At 32.5% G+C, this 27,251-nt stretch overlaps 1 protein-coding gene across 2 annotated transcripts in view; it reads left to right on the forward strand.

Moving 5' to 3' along the window:
- ITPR2 (inositol 1,4,5-trisphosphate receptor type 2) overlaps positions 1–27,251 on the forward strand; it is a 507,042-nt gene that overhangs the window by 403,778 nt on the left and 76,013 nt on the right. For both annotated transcript variants that reach the window (XM_074268787.1, XM_074268789.1), the window contains exons 48-51: positions 4,847–4,972; positions 8,806–8,981; positions 19,086–19,250; positions 19,835–20,030. In XM_074268787.1, the coding sequence (XP_074124888.1) occupies positions 4,847–4,972; positions 8,806–8,981; positions 19,086–19,250; positions 19,835–20,030 (663 nt within the window). The remainder of the gene's footprint in view (positions 1–4,846; positions 4,973–8,805; positions 8,982–19,085; positions 19,251–19,834; positions 20,031–27,251) is intronic.

A 27,251-nucleotide genomic window follows, 5' to 3' on the forward strand; every position in this document is an offset into this window, starting at 1 on the left:
CTTGTATTCATTTTTCCAAATTACCCCCCCTCCCTCTATTCCCTCCCCCCGATGACAGGCAATACCATACATTTTACATGTGTTACAATATAGTCTAGGTACAATACATGTGTGTGAATATCATTTTCTTGTTGCACAATAAACATTAGAATCCGAAGGTACATGCAACCTGGGCAGACAGATATTAGTGCTAACAATTTACATTCACTTCCCAGTGTTTCTTCTCTGGGTGTAGCTACCTCTGTCCATCATTGATCAACTGGAAGTGAGTTGGTTTTTCTTTATGTTGAAGATTTCCACTTCCATCAGAATACATCCTCATACAGTATTGTTGTTGAAGTGTACAGTGATCTTCTGGTTCTGCTCATTTCACTCAGCATCAGTTGATTCAAGTCTCTCCAGGCCTCTCTGTATTCCTCCTGTTGGTCATTTCTTACAGAGCAATAATATTCCATAACCTTCATATACCACAATTTACCCAACCATTCTCCAACTGATGGACATCCATTCATCTTCCAGTTTCTAGCTACAACAAAAAGAGCTGCCACAAACATTTTGGCACATATATGTCTCTTTCCGCTCTTTAGTATTTCTTTGGGATATAATCCCAGCAGTAGCGCTGCTGGGTCAAAGGGTATGCACAGTTTGATAACTTTTTGGGCATAATTCCAGATTGCTCTCCAGAATGGCTGGATTCTTTCGCAACTCCACCAGCAATGTATTAGTGTCCCAATTTCCCCATATCCCCTCCAACATTTATCATTATTTGTTCCTGTCATCTTAGCCAATCTGACAGGTGTGTAGTGGTATCTCAGAGTGGTCTTAATTTGCATTTCTCTGATCAGTAGTGATTTGGAACACTCTTTCATGTGAGTGGAAATAGTTTCAATTTCTTCCTCTGAGAACTGTCTGTTCATATCCTTTGACCATTTATCAATTGGAGAATGGTTCGGTTTCTTATAAATTAGGGTCAGTTCTCTATATATTTTGGAAATGAGACCTTTGTCGGAACCTTTGTTTTTAAAAATATTTTCCCAATTTGTTACTTTCAGGGAGATAATTTAAGACCATTATAGTACTGCCTAGCTTTAGATTTGTTTTTATCTATCTTAAATGGAATTTCTCTAAATGTGGTTTCCAAATTAAGGAATCCAAATACAAACATCTTGTTGCATTTATGAATATATCCATGCATATATGCATATTTATACATATGTATCACATTAAGATACTTATTTGTATTTTGAAACCAAACCTGAATTATAAAAACACTTATGCAATACCAGTACTAATATAAACATTTAAAATTATAAGTTGAATTGTAAGAGTCTTGGTGAAAGATTATACAATATTAACAAAACATAGGATCTATAACACTAGGAAACTATGGAAAAATAAAAAGGAAAAGAAGATTCATAGACAACTTTATAGTATATGACAAAAGGGAAGTGGGAGAGAGGGAACTAACTTTTATTTAGTATTTACTTTGTGTAGGACATTTTGCTAACAATTTTTTTATGGATCACTTTCATATGGAATCAATTGAAGGTCACAATTTTGTCTGTGTTGATATTTTGGTTCTGATAAAATTTGTTGATTTTTTAAAAGAATTTCATAAAATTTGTGCTTTAACTGCTGATCATCATCTGCTAGTTTGTGAAGGACAATATTTTGATGTATCATTCTGATCACTTCATTTGATCTTTCTAGTTAGTAAATAGGTAATAGACTTCAGTAATATGTAGCACAGTATCTTTCATTTCAATAAGTCTAGGTCTCTGCAGATGATCTTTCTATAATTTCAGGTAGTAAAGACTGGTTTTACATCACTATAATAAACGCATTCATTTCTGTAAACAATCTCATGTCTCATCCATTGTATTATTCACTTTCTCTGCTGATATATTATTATTTGAATTCATATAGATCTTAGCTATGGATGGTCTTTTTGTTCCACTTTTCATAAACTATATTCAGGGCTATTATTATTATTATTATCTGCTTCTTATCTTTTTTGGTGTGGTTCAGATAAAATTAGTTCTGATGCAAAGCTCCTTGTACTTCAATATTTCTTTTTCTATGGATTATTACATAAGTGAGTTAAAAACATTGTTTTATTTTTATATTTAATAAAGCATTAGAAGTCAATTCATTCTAATGGGTTCTCTGAAAGCATTCTTATAACTACTCCAGTAGGAGACAAGAAAGCAGATATATATGTATCTCATCCTGTTCCCACATTATTTTTATATTCTCAGCCATGTCTCTATAACTTGTATTCTCATTGGCTGTTTCCCTTTCCCACCCGGCCCCATTCCTGGAAACTCTTTCCTTATATATTTCTAACTCGTTGCTTTCTTGGCTTCCTTCAAGTTTCAGCTGTTGAGTCACATTTTTCCAGAATTCTTTCACATTTCACATTCTTTCTTAGTCCTACCAAAGCTTAGTGCCTTCTCTTTGAGATTATTTTTTTGCATAATAATAATTTTCATGATTTCTCCTTACTAGATTGTGAGCTTCAAGAAAACAGGGTTTGATAATTTTGTTCTGTTTTGTTTTGTACTTGTGCCTTTATGTATTCAACTTAGCATGGTGGTTGGTAGTAAGAACTTGCATGTTTGGCTACCTATCATTTGAAAGCTTTGTTTCATGTAAGTTGGGGAGATTGAATATTGAGAGAGGATAATACTTATTTATCTATCTTTTTTTTTTTTTTTTTTTTTTTTTGCTGAGGCATTTGGGGTTGTAACTTGCCCAGGGTCACACAGTTCCCTGTTAGGAAGTGTTAAGTATCTGAGGTCAAATTTGAACTCAGGTCCTCCTAACTTCAGGACTGGTGCTCTATCCATTGAGCCACCTAACTGCCCTGGTAATACTTATTTTAAATGTTGTTCTCTCTCTAATTTTGGGGAATCAACATTTTTTCTGGATGATGATGGGTACCAATTATTTTGATTCCAGAAAAATTTAACTGATTGAATTCTTTATATTATTTTTGAATTCTATAGGATAACTTGTCTGAAAACACAGTAAGTTTTTGATATGTAGTTTGAGTTATCAGATCATGTTTTGCTAAGTATTAAAATACAGTAGGCAAAATACATACAGCCTGCTATGATGTATTACACTGTCTCTAGCTTTTCCTTGCACAACTTAATTTGATCAGTAAGTCTGAAAGCTTTAAGGATAAATTCTATAGTTCCTAGTAGTAATGACTTTTCTTGAGTTAACACCATAAAACCCTTCATTCCCACAAACAAATTGCATGAATCAGCCATGTATTCAATTCTTCCCTATCAATGTATTTGGGCCTAAATTTATGTGGGTGTCACCCATAGAGAGTCTCTTCTAGATTCTATTCTTAGATCTTAATGCTTTCAAAAACTTTATCTAGAAACAAGCAATATTTGACAAATACAATGGCGTGTACCTACTGTCAATCTTGATTATTGTAGATTTTTGACTTGTTAAAATTTGGCAGCTTGATAGAGAAGTGCTAGATTTGATTAGCACTACTGTCTATCTACCCAGGTTACTTATACCTTCGGAATCCAATACTTAACATGCAACAAGAAAATTGGATTTACACACATATATTATATCTAGGTTATACTGTAACATATGTAAAATGTATGGGATTGCCTGTCATCTAGGGGAGGGAGTAGAGGAAGGGAGGGGGAAATCTGGAAAAATGAACACAAGGGATAATGTTATAAAAAAATTACTCATGCATATATACTGTCAAAAAATGTATAATTATAAAATTAATAAAAGAAAAAAAAGAGAAGTGCTAGATTTGGAATTATTAAGATAGGAGTTCGAACTCCTTTCCCCTTTGTGATGTCCAATATTAATATCCATGAATCTTCTTTTCTTCTAGGTTTGGAACTGTTCATTTTTCTATTGTTTCCTTAGTGTTACAGGCTCTATGTTTTGTTTGTATTATACAAGTTTTTGTCAAATCTCTTACAATTCAACATATAATTCCAATTATTTATATTAAGACTGGTTTTGCATAGATGTTAGATTCTTTTAACATATTCTCATTTTATCCTCACAACAAGCCAATAAGGGAGGTAATATTATTTGCATTTTACAGTTGAGGAAACTATGCTAAACAAGTCAAGTGACTTGCTTAGGACCACAAGGTTAGTTAAGTGTCTGAGGCTGGATTTGAACTTATGTATTATTCCTAACTCCATATTGATATGAAATTAAAAGCCCTCAAAAAACAAAGTTGTAGCAAATGGAAATGAAGTATAAATTCATCACCATTTTTCCTGTTTGCTAGTGGAATTTGTCCTGAAGATGTTTTAGTGACATGAAAAGGAATCTATAGAACAAGACTTTTTATCAATTAAAATCATTTTATATATAATATTCTGTAAACATTAAACATAAGAGAGTAGGTGGAAAGTGAATTGTTCCAGCCCATTTCTATCTACACTTCATTGAATATGAAAACAAAGATTATATTGAAGAAGATAGTGGTGGCTATGATTTTATATATGATGCCATTCTAATTTTTTACATGAATTTAATTTTTATGAACTTAAACCAATATACAAAGAATAGAAAAGAGAATCATGAAACCATAAACTTCTGTTGTACAAAGTATAAATTAAACATAGTGATAAAGAAATTCAATCTTGTTTGTGTCTATGTCCCCTTCTGATCTTTCTAATTGCTGACATGTAAATTAAAAAAAAAAATGTTTCATTGACACTTTTTCTATTTTTTTTTTGCATCACTATTAACTCTACCTCCCATGTCTCTCACCCCTTTCTTTATCTCTTCCTACCAAGTAAAAGATCTCCTTTATAACAAAACATTTTCCCCTTCCTAGATAACCCTGCACTGTTCTGGTTCTCTAGACACATATCTCTCTGGGGAAGCATTTCATTCAATTTGGCTGTATTCATCAATTTAGCTGTTGCTCTTTTCTACCCATTTGGAGATGACGGAGATGAAGGCAAGTATTTATATTTCTTTAAATAGTAAATGTTTATACACTCAATATGGGTATGAAAATCTATCTTACTCTGCAGGAAAATAGTAGGAGAAAGGGAAATAGAGGGAGGTTCATAGAAGAAAGGGCATTTTGGAGATGGGATGGTTAGTAGCAAAACATTTTGGAGGAGGCTGAGGGTGAAAGGAGAGAAAATAGAATAAACAAGGGGCATAGAGTTAGCAATAGTAACTGGGAAAAGAATTTTGAAGTAGGTTTCTCTGATGAAGGCCTCATTTTTCAAATATATAGGGAACTGAGTCAAATTTAAATATAAAAAGAGCCTTTCCCCAATTGATGAGTGATCAAAAGATATGGACTATACTCAGATGGCTATAAAATGATGCATAACTTTTGAACTAACAATAACAGAATCACAAAAAAAGGATTTTTTAAAAAAGGAAAAGGCCTACATGTACAAACACATTTATAGCAGCTCTCTCAAAGAATTAGAAATTGAGGAGATGCCAATCAATTAGGGAAATGGCTGAATAAATTGTTGCATGTGATTATGATAGAATATTGTTGTTTTATGAGAAATGATGAGCAGGATGTTTTGAGAAAAACCTGGAAAGTCCTCCATGAACTCAAGCAAAATGAAATGTACTATGTACAAAGTAATAATAATGTGGGATAATCAGCTGTGAATGACTTAGCAATACAATGATCTGTGCCTATTCTGAAAGATTTATGATGGGAAATGCTATGCATAAGATAAAGAACTGATTGTGTCAGAATACAGATTGAAATATACTCTTCTTTTAATCGTATTTTTCTTAAAAATTATTTGGGAGGGTGGGAATAGGAGATCTATGTTTTCTTCCATAACCTGACTTTTATGGAAATGTTTTGTATGCCTTCTTAAAGGGGGAGGATAGGGGTCCGGAAAAATGGAGAAAAATTTAAAAATAAATGCAAAGATAATTTTTCAACATTCACCCTTGAAAACCTTGTTTTCCAAATTTTTCTCTTTCCCTCTTCCCCTCCTCCTTTCCCTAGATAGCAAGTAATAAAATATTGGTTAAATATGTGCAATTCTTTTAAACATATTTTCACATTTATCATGCTGCATAAGAAAATCAGATCAAAAGGGGAAAAATGAGAAATAAAAAAAAACAAGCAAGAAAACAACAACAACAAAAAGTGAAAAAACATTGTGTGATCCACATTCAGTCCCAATAGACCTTTCCCTGGATGTAGATAACTCTCTTTATTACAAGTCTATTAGAACTGGTCTGAATCATTTCATTGTTGAAAAGAGCCAAGTCCATCACATTTGATCATCACATAATCTTCTTGTTGCTATGCACAATCTTTTCTTGGTTCTACTCACTTTATTTATCATCAGTTCATGTAAGTCATTCCAGGTCTTTCTGAAATCAGCCTACTAATAGTGGAACCAAAAGTTTTAAAAATAAATATAAACAATTACTTTTACATATAACTGAGGAAATAAAAATATTAAAAATTAAAGTAATTCATTTTGGAAAAAAAGGAAAATGTTTTTCATTTCTGGAAAAAAAAAACACATTGCTGCTAATATTTTCATTGTTTAATGGATTTGAATTTAATATTCCATATGTACACTATGGTGTGTGTATGAATGTGTATGCATTGTAGTGTATAAATGTCTAGATGCAATAAATACCAGATAGACATATAGGCTCCCTTACTCAAACCCACTACTAACTTTACACAATTTCTTTGCATTGTATCTTACTTCACCCTATTTCCTGAGAAAGAATGGAAGGAGCTATCAAAACAGAGTGTGTTTGTATAAATAAGAAAGCTATAAAAGAATTTTTTGAATAAAGTAACAGCTTACTCAGCAAATACAGAGAAAATACAAAGAAAGTACAAATCCTCAGGAATAAGATAAATGTTGCAGAGATGGCTCAAGAAATGAAGGGATAGAAGCCAAAATGAGGTCTGTCTGTAATTCAAGGATGGAGGACTGTGAATAGGAGTAAAGAGGCAGAATTGATATTAGACAGTTGTTTCTGGGCTAGGCAGAGAGCTATTAATGCAGGTATCTTTTGAAACCTCAATAAATATATATTTTTTAAATTCCTATTATGTGGCAGGCACTATGCTAAGAACTAGGGATACAGAGAATATCTGCCTTAAAGGAACTTATCTTCTTATGGCAGAACCAATATGTCAATAAATATATACAAAATATATTAGGCCTTGAGTAGTTTTCCTTTGACAAAGGTATCATAACCATTTTGATCTTTATCGTGTTGAATGATGTCCTGTCATTGAAATTGCTTGGTCATCTAAAACATTTCTGGAGTTAAGTAGTCAACTGGCCACTTGAGCTTGAGGATCTCTGGGGATCGTTCCCTCTTGAGGCACTTTAAACTAGTCAAAGCTTGGATACTCAATGAACTCAATGAATGTAAAATTGAATTGCTGTTATGTATGAATTATGTCTTGTTTTATGTATACATATTAAGAAGCTAATAATCATAATTAGCATAAATTGGCAATCTTCAGAACAACAAGGGATTATGATGATTGTGATAACAATTTAAATTTTTCCTGGTCCCCAAATTAAAAATGATCAGATCATATCATAGTTTTTTTTTTTGAAAGACAATGAGGATTCCTCTTCCCAAAACTGAATTTTTCCTGTAAAAGACAATAGAGAGACTTAACTCACAGAAAGTTGTTTCACTTTATGACTAAAATAATGAAATAATTTAAAACAATATTTTAAAAATCTAAATTGATGCTGTTAATTTATTAGATTATTTTACAGCTAACAAAATATTCTGTCCTACTGCCTGGAAGTATCAAAACTCACTTCAGAATAAAGGTTTATATAGTGTTGGTATCGGAAACGCTTATAATGCCAAGGTTTCAGTGACAGTACAAACTTTTATAAACAAAGATTTTAAAACGGTAAGCAGAGTCATAGCCAAGAGAGATTAGAATGATCATGAAACTTTTGCCAAAGGAAAACAAGCACAAGGTCTCAGGCTTCTTGATTTTCCATTAACTACCTCAACTTTTAGCCACGTGTCTAAGGCATAAGTTGTCTCTTAATATATTTCTACAGTTTCATGATGACTGTTAAACTATCACTCTGAGAGAGTTCTCCTTCATCAGTACATCAATATTTTTCACATATCCAAATATTAAAGAACTGATTACACTGATTGCAAAGAAAAAATATAAATATTAAAACCACTATTTTAGGACATTAACAATAATAAATTTAGTTTGTTACATTTTTTTAAAGTCAGATAACACTTTTGATCTTTTTGGTAAAATATTCCATAATTCTTCCAGGGTTTAAATTAGATCAAGTGACTTAAAAAATATTAGATCTTTCTCACTTTAAGAAAGAAACATTACATTTCTGTTAAAGTAGAATTCTGCATCCTAGGTCCTTTTTGCCACCTATAATTAGGTTTCATAATTAGAGAAAAAAGAAGATATAACTATACATATAACAGATAGATCACATAGTTATTAATTTTGAGATTGAAATTAAATCTCTTAGTAAGAAATGTAACAGGAAGATTTAATAAATCATTCTTATAGAGAAGCAAAATGTTTCATTTGAGCAATTCTTAAACCTAATAAAAGGTTCATTAACCAATGAATGCTAACAGCATGAAATTAATTTTATCTTATAAATGAGAATGAATAGAAATTGTTCTTTAAAAATTCTTTAATAGTATTGATTGAAATTATTATGAAAATGTTCTATGTTTTGACTGAATCTAAGTAAATGAAATAATACCATCTTGTTTCTTTCTTAGTTTAAAAAATTTTCTGTCTTACAGGTACACTTTCTCCATTGTTCTCAGTCCTCCTTTGGATAGCAGTTTCAGTCTGTACATCTATGCTGTTTGTCTTCCCTAAACCTTTTGGTATTCGACCATTTCTTGTGTCCATAATGCTCAGATCTATATATACAATAGGACTTGGGCCTACATTGATACTTCTTGGGGCTGCTAATGTAAGTACTTATAATATTCATACTTTTAACTTATGATATTACAAATTAAGCAAATATTACTGTAAAAATGCAAATTTTTTTTCTTTTTTTATTAATTTTATAATTATAATTTTTTGACAGTACATATGCATAAGTAATTTTTTTACAACATTATATCTTTTATTCATTTTTCCAAATTTTCCCCTCCTTCCCTCTACTCCCTCCCCTAGATGACAGGCAATCCCATACATATTACATGTGTTATAGTATAACCTAGATACAGTATATGTGTGTAAATCCAATTTTGTTATTGCACAGTAAGAATTGGATTCCAAAGGTATAAGTAACTTGGGTAGAGAGACAGTAGTGCAAACAGTTTGCATTCAATTCCCAGTGTTCCTTCTCTGGGTGTAGTTGTTTCTGTCCATCATTGATCAACTGGAAGTGAGTTGGATCTTCTTTATGTTGAAGATAATCCACTTCCATCAGAATACATTTTCATACAGTATTGTTGTTGAAGAGTATAGTGATCTTCTGGTTCTGCTCATTTCACTCAGCATCAGTTGATGTAAGTCTCTCCAAACCTCTCTGTATTCATCCTGCTGGTCATTTCTTATAGAACAATAATATTCCATAACTTTCATATACCACAATTTACCCAACCATTCTCCAATTGATGGGCATCCATTCATCTTCCAGTTTCTGGCCACTACAAAAAGAGCTGCCACAAACATTTTAGCACATACAGGTCCCTTTCTTTGGGATATAAGCCCAATAGCAGCAATGCTGGATCAAAGGGTATGCACAGTTTGATAACTTTTGGGGCATAGTTCCAAATTGCTCTCCAGAATGGTTGGATTCTTTCACAACTCCACCAACAATGCATCAGTGTCCCAGTTTTCCCACAGCCCCTCCGACATTCATCATTATTTGTTCCTGTCATCTTAGCCAATCTGACAGGTGTGTAGTGGTATCTCAAAATTGTCTTAATTTGCATTTCTCTGATCAGTAGTGATTTGAAATACTATGAGTGGATATGGTTTCAATTTCATCATCTGAAAATTGTCTATTCATATCCTTTGACCATTTATCAATTGGAGAATGGTTTGATTTCTTATAATTTAGAGTCAGTTCTCTGTATATTTTGGAGATGAGACCTTTATCAGAACCTTTAACTGTAAAAATATTTTCCCAATTTGTTACTTCCTTTCTAATCTTGTTTGCATTAGTATTGTTTGTACAGAAACTTTTTAGTTTGATGTAATCAAAATCTTCTATTTTGTGATCAATAATGATCTCTAGTTCTCCTTCGGTCATAAATTCCTTCCTCCTCCACAGGTCTGAGAGGTAGACTATCCTATGCTCCTCTAATTTATTTATGATCTTGTTCTTTATGGCTAAATCATGGACCCATTTTGATCTTATCTTGGTATATGGTGTTAAGTGTGGGTCCATATCTAATTTCTGCCATACTAATTTCCAGTTTTCCCAACAATTTTTTTCAAATAATGAATTCTTATCCCAAATGTTGGTATCTTTGGGTTTGTCAAAGACTAGATTGCTATATTGTAGTTGTACCCTATTTTGTCCTTTGTATCTAATCTGTTCCACTGATCAACTAGTCTATTTCTTAGCCAATACCAAATGGTTTTGGTGACTGCTGCTTTATAATATAGCTTTAGATCAGGTACAAAAAATGCAAATCTTTGCTTTGATGTATAACATATAATGAGCTTTTATTCATTTGGAATCTATATTACCAGAAAATAAAGTTATTTTAAAAGACTCAATTATTTTCATTATAGTTTTAGGGTTTGATACATTTTACCTACATAATAATAAAAATAAGCAGGTTGTCATAATGATTATTAATTGATTAACAAATCATGCAATTTAAAATTCTCCATTTAAGAAAGCTGAAGGTAAAATTTGAGCAAGGTGAATTTATAGCTGTTTCATGTAATAGGAAATAAATTTATGGACAGGAGTTATAAAAAGGTTCAAAATAGAGTTGGATATCCAAAATATCCAAGAAAAGCTGTCATGTATTCTTATAGCATGTTCTTTAGGGTTATTTTTGGCAACCAAGGCCCAGGCTGGATGAACCGTGGTTCTGACTTAAAGCAACTTCTATGTTTCTATTATTTTTTGGTCTGAAGTAGAGGTACAATGTAGCATGTGTGGTATATCACATAATAAATGAGAATAATTAAGCAATCATCAGAACAACTTATCTTTCAAATCTGTAAGATAAAGATTTTATACAATATTAATTCATTTATCATAATTTACTTAGATTAATACAATTCAACATTATTCAAACAAAAAATTACCTAATGACAGAATGGAGGATGGAGGGAATAAGCATTTATAAAGCACCTATTATGTTCCAGACACTCTGTAAAACACTCAAAAAATAAATTCTTTTGATGCTCACAACAACTCTATAAGGTAAATGTAGTTCTATATCCCCAAAGATATATTTTGCAGATAAGGAGACTGAGGCAAAACAGAGGTTAAATAACTTGCCCAAAGTCACATTGCTAGTTAGTAACTGAGGCAGCATTTGAAGTTAGATCTTCTAGATTCTATTGCTCTATCCATTTTCCACCAATGATTCCATGCTAACTACCTCTATATGAAAAGCTGCTCTGTTGGTGAATCCCACCAATTTTGGGCATCTACATTTGTGTTTTTACAAGACCTTATTTTCGCTCTTCATTCTATGTGATCCATCTAGCATCCTTGGGTAGAATATATTCTATCTTTCTTCCAATTTCATTGCTGATGTTTTGGAAGAGGTTTTTTTTTTTGTTGTTGTTTGTTTGTTTGTTTTTTAATCATCCAGACTTATACGTCATGGAGACCTGAATAGCATCTTTCAGAACTAAGTAGAAGTAAATTACTTCTGAAGCAGAATGATTGTTTTTTGTGCTAGTCACTAAGATTGATTATTGCTGTTGGGTTATTACCACTTTTTAAATTTATACTAAATCTAAATTAAATTTAAAGGAAAGTTTTAATGCTATTATATACTAATATATAGAATATCCCAAAAGACTTAGTACAGTTTTGAGTTTTAATGGGTATTTTACTTTTTGATTTAATTTGTTCATTCATTTGTTTTCACAGTTAGTAATATATTTTCCTGCTTAGAAAAGGGAGATAATAGCAAACGGCTCTATGATGTCTATACATCCTTCCCAGGATTGACTTTACTTAGCATTCTTCATACATTTTTAAAATTTGCAGTTATGTTCTAGACTTTGGGAAAGATATGAATTTTTTTGGCTAGGCAAGTGACTTGCCTAGGTTCACACAACTAATAAATGTTAAGTCTGAGGCCATATTTGAACTCAGGTCCTTCTGACTTAAGGGATGGTGCTCTATCACTGCACCATCTACCTGCTGGATTTGAATTTTGGATGAAAAAATAATCTCTACTTTTATAGAGTTTTTTGTCATGTAGAAGGAAAAGAAAAAAATTGGATACTTGTGATATGCAGTATTATGTAATGAATGCACAAATTTTGAGAATAAAATACTACACAAGATCTGGTGGGAGATGGTCTTTACTAGTCAAAAGAATTGTAGAAGATTTATGAAGGGATATAATATATGGGGTTGAGTTTTGAGGGATTGAAACTAATTTAATATGTGAAAGGAGAGAATAAGCATGTTGAACAAATGCACAAAGATAGGAAGACCTGTTCAAAAAGCCAGGAGTGGTCTAATTTGACAAGACTGTAGAGTGATGTTGAAAATGAATAAGATAAGGCTAGAATAATAGCATAATGGCATGATCTGGAAGGCATTGAACACTAGTAAAAGGAATTTCAGTTTTACTCTATAGAGAACAATTTAATTTTTGAGTAGTGATGTGACATGGAAAAAATTACTCTAGCTAGCATTTAAAATATAGAATTGAATAGAGGAGAAATAAATATTGAGATCATTATTAAGATTATTGCAGAAATCCAGACAAGTAATGAAGATCTCTGGTAGAGTTGGAGCTGGTGGAAATAGAGAGGAAGGCAATAAATGAGAGATATTGCCAAGATAGTAATTAGCAGGGATTACTAACTGAACACTAGAAATAGGGGAAAGGTAACTATCAAAGATAATTTTCAGATTTGTAATATTAATTATTAAACAATTAGAGCAAAACCTTGTTAAATTAAAGACGTTATATTACTGAAAATGTTCTAATCATGGAAAATACATCTTCCACTCTATGGGGAGACAGGAAAAATGTAAACATTAGGAAAAAATTGAAATATGTAATTTTTTTTTTTAGTTTTGATAGCCCTAAAGCTTCAACTTAGTCATAAATCTGTATTGGTTGTTGTAAATGAAGCTATAGGCTATTCAACTTTAATAAGTTTAACATCGTTGTATACTTTTTGCTAGTTTATGAAAAGAAAACCAGAATGTGAGAAGAGTTATCAATAGCAGAGTAGAGGAATCAGTGTACTGTAGTTGGAAATCGGAAACATTGTATAAGCAAATATGTTATCTGACCTCTATTGCCTATAAGCTTAATAAGTGACATTAGGCAAGTCACTTCTCCTTTCTTGAGATAAGAAAATTTAAGTTCCTCGTCTATACATTGAGAATATTGCCTTGTCTATGCCTTCCCAGTCAAAGTTCTACAAGTCTCTGACCCACATTTGGGTCAATGGATAACATATGGTAGAAATAGTTCAATTCCCAACAGCTAGAATAATAGCATTTAATAAATTTTAATGCTATTATTGTTTAATGTTAGATCCAGAAGATTTAAATTAATTTAAAGGAGGTTTAAATTGCTCAGTGATGAAATTCTTTCTATATTCTTTCTTTCCTATAAGACTATTTTTATTTTTTTATGTTTCATTGTTGTTTATTAATACCTTTTATTTTCATCTCAGTCTTCTGAAATATTACTCTCCCCTTTACTCTGTCTCCTATAAGCCTTCCTCCTTATAACTGAAATTAGAAATTATATTTAAAATTCATTTTTAAAAAAGTTCTAAAAATTTTTATGAGTAATTTAGAAAGATTTGCCTAACAAATATCTATTGATTTAAATGTAAGGATTTATGAAGAAAGTGGTTGATACTCTTAACACCACATATCAAGATAAGATCAAAATAGGTCCATGGCCAAAATAGGCCTAAAGAACGAGATCATAAATAGATTAGAGGAACATAGGATAGTTTACCTCTCAGACTTGTGGAGGAGGAAGGAAATTGTGTCCAAAGGAGAATTAGAGATCATTATTGATCACAAAATAGAAAATTTTGATTACATCAAATTGAAAAGCTTTTGTACAAACAAAACTAATGCAAATAAGATTAGAAGGGAAGTAACAAATTGGGAAAACATTTTTACAGTTAAAGGTTCTGATAAAGGCCTCATTTCCAAAATATATAGAGAACTGACTCTAATTTATAAGAAATCAAGCCATTCTCCAATTGGTAAATGGTTAAAGGATATGAACAGACAATTTTCAGATGATGAAATTGAAACCATATCCACCAAATCACTATTGATCAGAGAAAGGCAAATTAAGACAACTCTGAGATACCACTACACACCTGTCAGATTGGCTAATGTGACAGGAACAAATAATGATGAATGTTGGAGGGGATGTGGGAAAACTGGGACACTGATGCATTGTTGGTGGAGTTGTGAAAGAATCCAACCATTCTGGAGAGCAATCTGGAATTATGCCCCAAAAGTTATCAAACTGTGCATACCCTTTGATCCAGTAGTGCTACTCCTGGGCTTATATCCCAAGAAAATACTAAAGAAGGGAAAGGGACCTGTATGTGCTAAAATGTTTGTGGTAAGCTCTTTTCATAGTGGCTAGAAACTGGAAAATGAACGGATTTCCATCAATTGGAGAATGGTTGGGTAAATTATGGTATGTGAATGTTATGGAATATTATTGTTCTGTAAGAAATGACCAACAGGATGAATACAGAGAAGCTTGGAGAGACTTACATCAACTGATGCTGAGTGAAATGAGCAGAACTAGGAGATCATTATACACTTCAACAGTGATACTATATGAGGATGTATTCTGATGGAATTGGATATCTTTAACAAAGAGAAGATTTAATTTAGTTTCAATTAATCAATGATTGACAGAATCAGCTACACCCAGAAAAGGGACACTGGGAAATGAGTGTAAACTGTTTGCACTTTTGTTTTTCTTCCGAGGTTATTTTTACCTTCTGATTCCAATTCTTCCTGTGCAACAAAAAATTTGACTCTGCACACATATATTGTATTTAGGATATACTATAAAATATTTAACATTTATGGGACTGCCTGTCATCTAGGGGAGGAGGTGAAAGGAAGAAGGGGAAAATTCAGAAAAGAAGTGAGTACAAGGGTAGTGTTGTAAAAAATTACCCATGCATATGTACTGTTAAAAAATTATAATTATAAAATTAATAAAAAAGAGAAAAAAAAGAAAGTGGGTGATAGTCTTTTCCATATGTATTTAGAAGACATTCTCACATAATTAAATCTCTTAACATATTTTTAAAAAATTCTCTTTTTTTGTTTTTATTCTTTGCTGTCATCACTTACTCCAGCTCATTATGAACTTTTTCATTCTTACATTAACATTGTCAGAATCATGGTATTCATTTTTAACCATCAGTTATCTCCTCTTATCTTCATCTTTTGTATATTTTAACTATAACTTGGTCTTTTTCAACATTAAATCACTCATGTGTTCCAAATTTTATTCTTGTAAACATACTAGACATCTTGAGGAAATTTCTCCTGTATAATTTAAGTCCTTTTATAATCTAGCTATCCTTTCTTTAAATTATTTGAACATTTTCTTTGAATTCAGATATACCAATTTTACTTCCCACTTCTTTATTACAAGTTTTGAGATGATACGATCAGTTTCCCCCAAGGTATTCATCATTTGTATCCCAATAACTTTGTCTTTAGTATTACTTAGATTTAGATCCAGGATAGTAGTTTCTCTCACTGCTTTCTCTTCTGTTTGAGGATTAAAATAGCATAAAAGCATGTCAGATCTTTGTCAATACTTTTCAATGGAAACTACAGCAGGTGTTTGGAAGGGTGAGGTCCTCACTGCTATTTTATTGTGTCTCTGTACCTACTTTGTGAATTTTATCCATAGCTTTCTTCAGAGGCTTCATAAGCTGGCCTCCAAGTCACAAGGAGACACTAGTAGAGAATTAGAGTGATGCATGTAGTTATTTGTTAGGAAGCCTAATATCCTGGTTTACTTGCATTGTTAATAAAAACAAAAGCTACTATTCTCCATCTTTTGTGGGACCTCATATTTCACAACTTGTATAAAGGGCTTCTATGTTCTCCAACTTTTTGTATTTCTATGAAAACTGATTGAGATACTATTACACATTTTATGACTTATTTCTGAATTTTCATCTACATCTTGAAGTATTGAATTGCATATAACATTACTGCAGTGATTCTTTCTTACACAAATATACCCATTAATTTATGTTCTTACTCTTAAAACAGCTTGTTTAAGAATTTCTGCTGAGAAAATGACATTATGCCCTTAAGAAACTTCAAAATTTCCCATCATTATTGAGTTTGCATAGAAAAAAGATGAGTCTTGGGCCTGGTAGGAACTTAAAAATTATTATTCTCCTCATTTTGTAGAGAAGAATAAAAAGACCCAGGAAATTCAATAAGCTTATTAAAGGAAACAACAACTAAGGGGCAAAGCTTGGATTAGAAACTAAATCTGATTCTCATGTCATTACTGTTTCTACCATACTATCTCTTTTTAGGAGTCCTATAAAATGGACATAAATGTGCTTTACAAAGAAGCCAAAATAATAAAAATATCTCAAATATATCCTTAACCTTATAAATTAATGTTAATTATAATTAACTTTTAATTTTGTTGTCCCTTGGTTTAAAAGAGTTCTTGAAAGATTTTATTTTATTTTGCCTTTTTCAGTTTAGTACCTGCTTATGAATAAAAATATCATAAGCAACCTTGAATGAATAGATATGTAAAAGATATAGGAAAAGATGGAGTTATACTTTTTTTGCCTTGGTCATAGCAGGGATGTTTGTGAGATATCATGTCAGTTTGTGAGAATTACTATTGCTGTGTCCTAAAAAAATATTTGACCTTCTTGTTGCAAATGATTCTTGAAAAATAGCCATTGGGAAATGAATGATAAGTATTAGCATTTAATAATGATGATTATTCATGATGATGACAACAATTATGTAGCACTTTAATATTAACAGGGCAGCTAGATAACTCAGTGGAGAGAGTGCTGGGCTGAGAGTTAGGAAGAACTTCTGAGCAAGTCACTTAACTTCTATTTGCCTTAATCCATTGGAAAAGGGAATAGCAAAGCACTCCATTATCTTTGCCAAGAAACCCCCATGGGATGACAAAGAATCAGTCGTGACTGAACAATTACAAATGACTGTTAACAAAACTGCACAACCTAACCACCTCTAGAAACTATTACTCACTCTGCCTTGTGTATTTTTCTAGGGGGCTTGGAAGTCAGAAGGGAGGTAAAGGTTTAGAAATGTGATTTGTATATGCAAAACTCTCTCTTTTTTAATTTTAATTTTATTTTTTTATTTCATAATTATAACTTTTTTGACAGTACATATGCATGGGTAATTTTTTACATTATCCTTTGCACTCACTTCTGTTCCGACTTTTCCCTTCCCTCCCTCCACCCCCTCTCCTAGATGGCAAGCAGTCTTATACCTGTTAAATATGTTATAGTATATCCTAGATACAATATATATGTTATGAAAACTCTCAATATGGAAACTTTCTTTACCAATAAGGATTGATAATTTACCATTATTAATAATTTTAGAGGACTGAGAAAGAGTTTAAATGAGTTGTCCATGGTTACTCAGCTAGTGTGTGTCAGGGAGACAAAAACTGGCCCTCTATTCACTATGTCACTGTGTCTCTTTCATTGCATATAGTATGTATTTAATAAATGTTAAATTGAATTGGAATAAATGATGTTTAAATGTGCAAGTAGACATACATATATATTGTTTCCCCCATTAGAACATAAACTTCTTGAGTGTAAGGGCAATTTCCTGTCTGTCTTTGTGTCCCTATTACTTAGCATAGTTTCTGATACATAAGGTACTTATTAAGTGCTTGTTGATTAGTTAATAACAAAAGATTTTGGCAATGGATAGAGTATTGGATTTGTAGTCAATAAGACTCGAATTCAAATCAAATTTGAGGTACTTCTCAGTGCTGTAACATTGAACAAATCATGTTACTACTGTCAGTTTTTACGCCTCAGTTTCCTCATAATTGGGGAATAACAGTACCTATCTCCCAAGGTTGTTGTGAGGATAAAATAAGTTACTGTATGCAAACTTTAAAGTGCTATATAAATGCTAGCTTTTATTATTCAAAGAAGAAAAATGATACATTTTTTTTCTAAGTAGCTTGCTCTATAATATTATGGGGGAAGGAAAGAGACAAAGACACATTTATCAGTATGTTTGCATTAGAGCACTTTTTTTAGATTTCTCACACAAAGGAGAAATCTAAAAAAAGTGCTCTAATGCAAGAGGGAAAAATAATTTTCATGAAGGGGTCAAAGAAGTCTTCAAGGAGAAAGCTATCTTTTCCATAAATTGAAAGCATTCATATTTTCGCCAATATTGTATATTTATCAATTGTTCAATGAATAGGTATTTTTATTATGTTATATAGGACACTAGGGTTGTCAGTCAGTGAACCTTTAGCAGTTAACAGTATACCAGGCACATAGATTTTGAAGTCTCAAATAATGTAATGCTGTACTTATTTATTGAAAACAATTTTCAGCATAATAAATTCTAGAATAAAAAATCAGGCAGATCCTTGGAGTTTATTGCAAGTCAAATATACGAATGTGTTATATATCACTTATAAATGTAAAGTTGCAAAGAATATAAGATATATTTGTACAGATATGATATGTTAGTATTTATATATGAGCATTTTTAAAGAAGTCATATAATGATAAATAATAAGAAAAAATGATAGTCATTAAGTGATAAATTTACCTTTGGTAATATTGTCCTATCTACAGAAAACAATAGATCTTTTTTTTTCCTCTTTAGCTTTGTAATAAAATTGTATTTCTTGTGAGCTTTGTTGGAAATCGTGGAACATTTACTCGTGGGTACCGAGCAGTTATCATGGACATGGCCTTTCTTTACCATGTGGCATATGTCTTGGTCTGTATGCTGGGTCTTTTTGTCCATGAGTTTTTCTACAGTTTCTTGGTGAGTATCTATTTAAAAAAGATAGTGTCTTGTTTATGTACATAATATTTTCTTATTTACACATATGCCTATGATATCTATCTATGTATCTAGACATATCTCTTTTATGTACATATATACCTATGTCATATACATATGAAGATATCAGCTTCTATATCATTTGTTTTTAATTTCTTTTTTGTCAGGGCTTGATCATTCATCCAAATCATGAATACTCATAGAATAAAAATTGGAGCTTTTATTGTCCTTATGGTATTTCCCCCTAGAAACCACTATAAAAGTTATAACTATTTAATTCTAAAAAGTAATAAAGTATTTTACCTCTTTGTGCTGAATTTATTTGGGGTTTGATTAATATTATTATAGTTTTATATTTTTTTCAGTTAGTTGGATGGGTTATCAAAACAATTTAGTATATTATCAAAAAAATTATCATTAAGGGAAAAAGTTAAAATTTCTTATACTTTCCCATATATGATATTTGGGATCAATACTTTTTTCTAGTATTAACTAGGATGATATCACCTTCTGTTTGTATGCTATTCTCATGTTTATTTATTCTTCTTATCCTATTATGTTTTTAGCTTTTTGATTTGGTGTACAGAGAGGAGACTTTGCTCAATGTTATAAAGAGTGTCACCCGAAATGGTCGCTCCATTATTCTGACTGCAGTCCTTGCTCTCATCCTCGTTTACTTGTTCTCCATTATTGGATTCCTGTTTTTGAAAGATGACTTTATTATGGAGGTGGATAGACTGAAAAACAGAACACCTATTACGGGTATTTCTTTTACCACTAAATCACTCTTCTAATGGAAGAATATTACTCCTTTGTAGCTTGTTAACTGTATTATAGATAAAAGCTAATGGGGAAATTTTTTGTCTTTTATTTCTCTGGAAATGGATTTATTCACTGCCGAAAGATTGATGACATGGTAGACTTTGCTTCTCTGTATAAAGATAATGACAGAGAGGAGGAGAAGGAAAGAGAAAAAGAAAACAAAAGAAGCAGAGACACAGAACAAAAGAGAGATAGAAGAGAGGATCAGTGCAGGCAGACATAGAGAGCACTGTGCAGAGGGACCTGGACCATGAGTCTGGAAGAAGTGAGTCTACCTCAGTTTCAGAAGTTGGATTAAGTGTCTATACGAGGAACAGTAAGAAAGCCACATGGACTTCATAGAGAGAAGTGATGTGTAAGAATACTGGAAACTGAGGAAGGGACAAAGTTGTTAAATGTCAAACAAAACATTTTGTATTATTACTTGGAAGTAACAGGACCATTGGTGACTTGGTCAGACTTAGATATTAGGAAAATTACTTTGACAACTCAGTAGAGAGTGGTTTGGAGTAAGAAGAGACTTAAGACAGGAAAATCTATAGTTCAGGTGTAAGATAATGAGAATCTGTGTATGAGAGGTAGCTATGTGAATGGAGAAAAGGGAACATATATGAGATATGCTGTGAGGATAGAAACAAAGACTCAGCAATAAAATTGGATATATGGACTTACTGTGGAAGAGATGTCAAGAATGATTTTAAGATTGTGAACCTCAGTGATTGGAGAGGATAGTGGTATATTCAATCAGGAAATGGGGAAGAGAAGAGAGTTTGAGAGAAAAGATAATTTCTGTTTTGGATGAAGTGAGTTTGACTAGTAAGTATCTTAGAATACTTACTGGCTATATGATCCAGGTCAAGCCAATTAACCTCTTTGTGTCTTGGTTTTTCTCACCTACAAAGGGGAATATAACATCACCAATCTTACTGAATTTCTAGGGGGAATCAAATAGATTAATATATTTAAAATATTCTGCAAACCTTAAAGCACTGTATTAATGCTAATACATTAGCATTATAATATAAAGAAAGAGGAAGAGGAGGAAGAGGATACTAAATAAGCAGCAGACATGAACTCACCCTAAAGAGTAGCGATAGATTTAAAGATCTGGGAAACGTCTGATTGGAGAAAATAAGTTTACACTTGGTAGCTAATTTTACTCATGGGAGATCACCAAGTAAAATTGTAATGAAGAGGAGAAATGGCCAAGAAGTGATCTGTAAGGCTGGTATGGTGAAACTGAAGCTCTTGTCAAAGATTGAGGATGAATACATAGATTTGTGAACCATCTGCATAGAAATAAATAACCTGTTAAGATTATTAAGAGAGAGTACCCTAGAGTCAGAAAGACCTGAGTTCAAATCTGGCCTTAGACACATGATACTAACTGTGTGACCCTGGGCAAGTCACATAATCTTGATTGCCTCTTAAAAAAAAAAAAAAGATTATTAAGAGATAGTGTAGAAAGAGAAGATAGAAGATGGTCTAGGATAAAATCTTGAGAAACTTCCATATTTAGGAGACATAACATGGATAATGAGCCAACAAAGGAAATCGAGAGCAGTAAAATAGGAAGAGAATCAAAAGAGAGTAGTGTCATGGAAAACCAGAACGGAAAGAATATTCAGGAAAAGAAAGTGGTCAACAGTGTCTAATGAAGCAGAGAGGTAGAGAAGTATGATACATGGGAAAAAGCTCATTGGTAATTAATGAATCATTATTAACTTTGGAGAGAATAATTTCAGTTGACTGATTAAGTCAAAGGCTCAATTGCAAACGGTTGAGGAGTGAAGAAGATGAGAAGCAATAAATGTTGAGTGTAGATAGATTTTTCAAGAAATTTGAGAAAGGTGGAACATTATAACTTCAAGATATGATAGGATCTAGCAAAGGTAGGTTGTTTAAGGACATAATAGACTTGGAATATTTAAAATAGGAAAATGTTAAGGGTTTTAGAGAGTGGAAGGAAGATTGATGGTGAATTCTGTTTGGAGAAAACAGGAAGGGGTGAGATCAAGATATATAGAAAGACTGGACTTGATAAGGGGGAATAAATGGTAGATGATGTCAGAGAGTTTTGAGATGAAGAGTTTGAGAGGAGGAATCTCATGTCAAATAACCTCAGTTTTCTCAAATAAGAAGCAAGGAAATTCCCTGCTAGGAAGGGAGATAATGGTTAGAAGAGAATGGAAATGTGGGGGATTTAAGAAAGAAAGAGAAGGTTTGTAATAATATCTGTGAGGAATGAAACAGAGAATCAGTTAGAGAACAATAGACTGCCTTGCAACAATAAAGGTATAGTTGAGGTTGGATGATATTCATTTGTAATGTTACCAAACAACACAGTTGTGAAATTTCTACAATTCTATTCTGCATCTTGTGAATAAGGGCAGAGAAGGCAGATGATGGGAATAATCCAGGGCTAGCATTTGAAAAGAAGTAGACAGCAATATAACAAGAAGGCATGGATATTTTATTTAAAATATTGAACTCCATCATGCATAATTTAATACATTTCAAATAATTGGATATAATATGAAAGATAAAGGTGTGATCATAAAGGAAGAAAAATACTTCTGGATCACATAAGCAATGAGGTGGAAAACTAGACTTTTTCTCTTATTCCTACAATCTTTCAAACCTCTCCAAATCATAAATTATGCACCAAAGTTAAAGCAACTTTAGCTATCTCCATGTTCTAGGACACCCAATATATTAAAGAAGGGAAAAAATAAAACAAAAAACCATAAACTGAAGCTCACTAATTTTAAATTGTCTCATCTCTTCTTCCCTACTTCCCATGCTACTGCAGTGAGGTTGCTTATTATAAAAGACTCAAGGACCTTAGGGTTTGCAACAAAATTGGCTCCCCTCTTCAGAGGGTGTGAAGTTTATTCTGAGACAGTCAGTTTCCCTGCAGCTCTTTAAGAGCAACGGTATGCTGGGGGCTGCAGCTACAGCAGCAGACAATCCTGCAGCACTCGTCCTGCAAAGCCCTAACCTACCTGGTTTGGAGCAGACAATCCCATAAACACCAATGTGGCAGCTCTCTGAATTGCCAGTGCCACATCAGAAAACTGAAGAACAGAGGGAATGGGGCAAGACACCAGCCTTGATACCATATATATCAGAGGCTATGCAGTATTCCACTAAAACTCAGGGAAAGAACCCATCATCTATTTGGGATCAATTCTGTCGATCTAAAAGTGAAACCTAAATTGTCCAACATGAGAGGAATATGAGATGCTTTGAGATCCAATCCCCAAGAAACTGTTATTAGAGAGACAGAATCAGAAAATATTAAATAAGAGAAAATCCAATATGTTACTGTTGGAATTAGTCACCTAGGAAGCTCTTCAAGTTCAGAATACAAAAACTGTGGAATTCCCCTTAGGCTGGGATTCCTGACCTGATTATTCCACTGCAGGCTTGAGACTGACCTGGGGACTGAAACTGAGAGAGCAACCTCCCAGCTCTCTATTCCGCCTCTGACACACACTTTGCTCCACTGATGCTACTTTGTACTTCTGTACTTTCTCCTTGCTCAGTAAGCATCCTAGAGCTTCAAATAGATGATTATCTAAAGCCACCCTTAAATGTAATTTCCCACCTCTGTCCATTCAGGGTTTGTGAACCAGGGCTAGGTGGTGAGCAATAGCTTCCAACTGACACCTATTCCTGCTCCCTGAGCAAAATCAGGTCCCTCTGTTGGTACTCTTGGTTGACCACATGAGAAACATGGAAGATTCTATGGGAAGAGGGATTCCTCAGAAGTATTTGTGCTTTAGGCCATCTTTTACATTAATCCTCCAGCAAGGATAGTAAGTCAAGAACTTGTTCATCAATTCCTATATGGCCTACTGAGAAGCAGGTAGGATAATCTTAGAATTATAGAATTTTAGAATTAAAAGATCTTTTAGTGGTCTACCAAATTTATGCTTCAGTGAAGCTTATTAGTAATAGGACTTTTGTCCCTCAACAATTTCAGTAAGACAATCTTCAGAGATTTTTCCCAGTGTATTTTAGCACCAAGAAGTAGGTTTTATTGCTTTAATATCAGAATTCCATAATTTATCTTTTAAATACCTAGACTTTTTTTTCTAAAGTTATGAATTATTACATTTTTGCCCTTAAAAATTTAAGTATTAGTTGAAGAAAGCCAATGTCAATTTTATGCCCTGGATATTTATTAAGTGAATTTTTTAAAAGTAATTATTGTCAGGGGAAGTTTAAAAAACTGGAAGAAGTATACTTGCCAAAGGCATTTACCACCACCTATGACTGTCTGACTGACAGAATGAAAGAAAATACATCTGTTAGGTGCTTAACACTGGAGGTTCAAATACAAAACATAGATACTGCCTCTGTCCTCAATTAAATTCCAATAAACCTTACGGAGTGGTAGATAAGGAAAGGGAAGTCACAGAGATAGTAGAACACTAACAGCTGATTGTTATACTCTTTACTGAAGTAATGGTAAGTCTTGACTAAAGTCTATAGAACAAGAGGTTGTTATAAATCTTGGCATGCCACAATTTCTGAAAAATTAAAATTATTAGTGACACAAGCTTATGGAGAGAGAAGACTTAAGTTCTAATTTTCTTTTATATTAACTTTTTTCTCTCTTTTCTATTCAAATAATGGCATCTCTTCTTGAGGCCATGATACATGAATTCCATGCATACCTTCCTTACTTCTTCCACCCAGAATTCCTAACTTCTTTAATCTCTGAAGCTTGCTTCTTCCTTTCAGCTCATGTTTATGGCAAGCTTTTTTTTTTTTAATAGTTTTTATTTACAAGATATATGCATGGGTAATTTTTCAGCATCGACAATTGCAAAACCTTTTGTTCTAATTTTTCCTCTCGTCTCCGCCCCCCCCCCCCAGATAGCAGGTTGACCAATAAATTAAATACAGTATACATACATATATATATATATACACACACACACACACACACACACACACACACACACACACACACACACACACACAAGTCCAAACAGCTGTTTTGCTGTACAAAAAGAATCAGACTTTGAAATAGTGTACAGTTATTCTGTGAAGGAAATCCATAATGCAGGCGGACAAAAATAGAGGGATGAGGAATTCTATGTAGTGGTTCATAATTATCTCCCAGAGTTCTTTTGCTGGGTGTAGCTGGTTCAGTTCATTACTGCTCTATTGGAATTGATTTGCTTCATCTCATTGTTGAAGATGGCCACGTCCATCAGAATTGATTATAATACAGTATTGTTGTTGAAGTGTACAATGATCTCCTGGTCCTGCTCATTTCACTCAGCATCTGTTCATTGTAAGTCTCTCCAGGCCTTTCTGAAATCATCCTGTTGGTCATTTCTTACAGAACAATAATATTCCATAATGTTCATATACTACAATTTATTCAGCTATTCTCCTATCGATGGGCATCCGTGTAGTTTCCAGTTTCTGGTCACTACAAAGCTATGGCAAGCTTTTTAAAAATCCCTCTAGGTAGGCCATCTACTTCCTCAAATTATGTATATACCTATCTGTTTATATGAAATAGTACTTTCTCTCCTCCACTCTCTCTCCCAAGGAGAATGCAAGTTCCTGGAAGACAGGGAGTGTTTTTTTTCTTCATTGTTTAGCACAGTGCCTTAAAAACAGAGAAAGTACTTAAAAATGCTTCTTGGATGAGAATGGAAGTTACTCAGTAATCTTTAAGCATAACTAGCCTCAACTTTTATGCCAGAGCCCTAGGATTTCTGTTTTGAAATCCTTTCCTTCCTCCTATTATTTCCTGCCTATTATTCTGGGCATAAAAATCATTGTTACTTTACAGATAGATGGGAAAAACTTTGGATTGATAGTAACTCCCATGAAAAAAGACTTCATAGTACAAGTTACCTTCTAACTTGTTATTACTTAATATGATTAGTAGAATAATGATAATTAGATCTTAAGCTGTATTATTACAAATATATATTCGAGGTAAAGGGGGAAAAAGCAGTCCAATTGTACTTTTTAATGATCACATTGTGTCTGAACTATTTTGCTAGTTCTAATAATTTTATTTTAAAAGGAAATTTGACAAATTGGAGCTTAAAGCAATGATCAAGGATCATGTAAAGAATAATTGAAATTAGTTAACCTGGAGAAAAGAGAATTTAAAAGAGATATGAAATTGGTTGGGTATTCATTAATTATGTATGGACCATGCAAGTTTAATGAAAATTATGTTACATAAATTAATTTATAGATTTAATATTATTCTAATCATACAATCATACATGTGATTTTATAGAATTAGATAAAATTATAAAATTCCTGTAAAGGAACAAAAATTCCAGAATGTCAAAGAAAATAATGGGAAAAAAGTTGGGGATGTGGTCTAATGAAATTAAAATTAAGCTACATAAAAACAATCATACATGTAAGGAAAAGCATTATTAAAAACTGCTGCCTCAAAATGAACTCAACTACTTTATGAGTACTGGAAATATTGGAAGTATTCAACGTAAATATATCTACAAGTTAAGGATCTAGTAGATGGGATTCAATAGGTACTTAATGACTTCTGAGGTCTTTTCTACCTATAAGATTACATATGAAGTTATTTCCTTTTTCACTAGATTGGTTTGTTCATTTAGTTTGTTGGTTGTATTTTTCTTTCATTGTAAATTAAGATTTTAAGAAATAGATAACCCAGACCAATATTTTGTACTCTTAAACATTGTCAACCAGAAACTGATCTATGCAATTAATATGTGTTTATTAATATCAAGCACAGATGCTGTGCTAGACATAATGCTAAGTACTGAGGACACGGCAAAAGATAAAAGAATCTAATGGGAGGAGACAGCATATAGATACATAGATGTATGTGTATATCTATTTAAAGAAGTTTTAATATTTATGTAAACTATTAAAATATTTAAAATTTTAATGTGTCAATATGCAGATATGTATATATGTGTGTGTAATACCCATAACTAAGATTACTTGTAGTAAGAAAATACTAAAAAATTTTACAATAAATACAGAAATAAAGAAAGGATCTTCTTTTCCTCTTTCCCAATGTTATTTTTATAGTTTTCAAAATGAAAGTGATAGAATGAGATGTGAAATAAAAGAGACATATGAGCATAAATTAAGACAAAACCATTCCTATTTACTGACAAT

Source organism: Sminthopsis crassicaudata, chromosome 5 (genome assembly GCF_048593235.1).
Source record: "Sminthopsis crassicaudata isolate SCR6 chromosome 5, ASM4859323v1, whole genome shotgun sequence".
Lineage (NCBI taxonomy): Eukaryota > Metazoa > Chordata > Mammalia > Dasyuromorphia > Dasyuridae > Sminthopsis > Sminthopsis crassicaudata.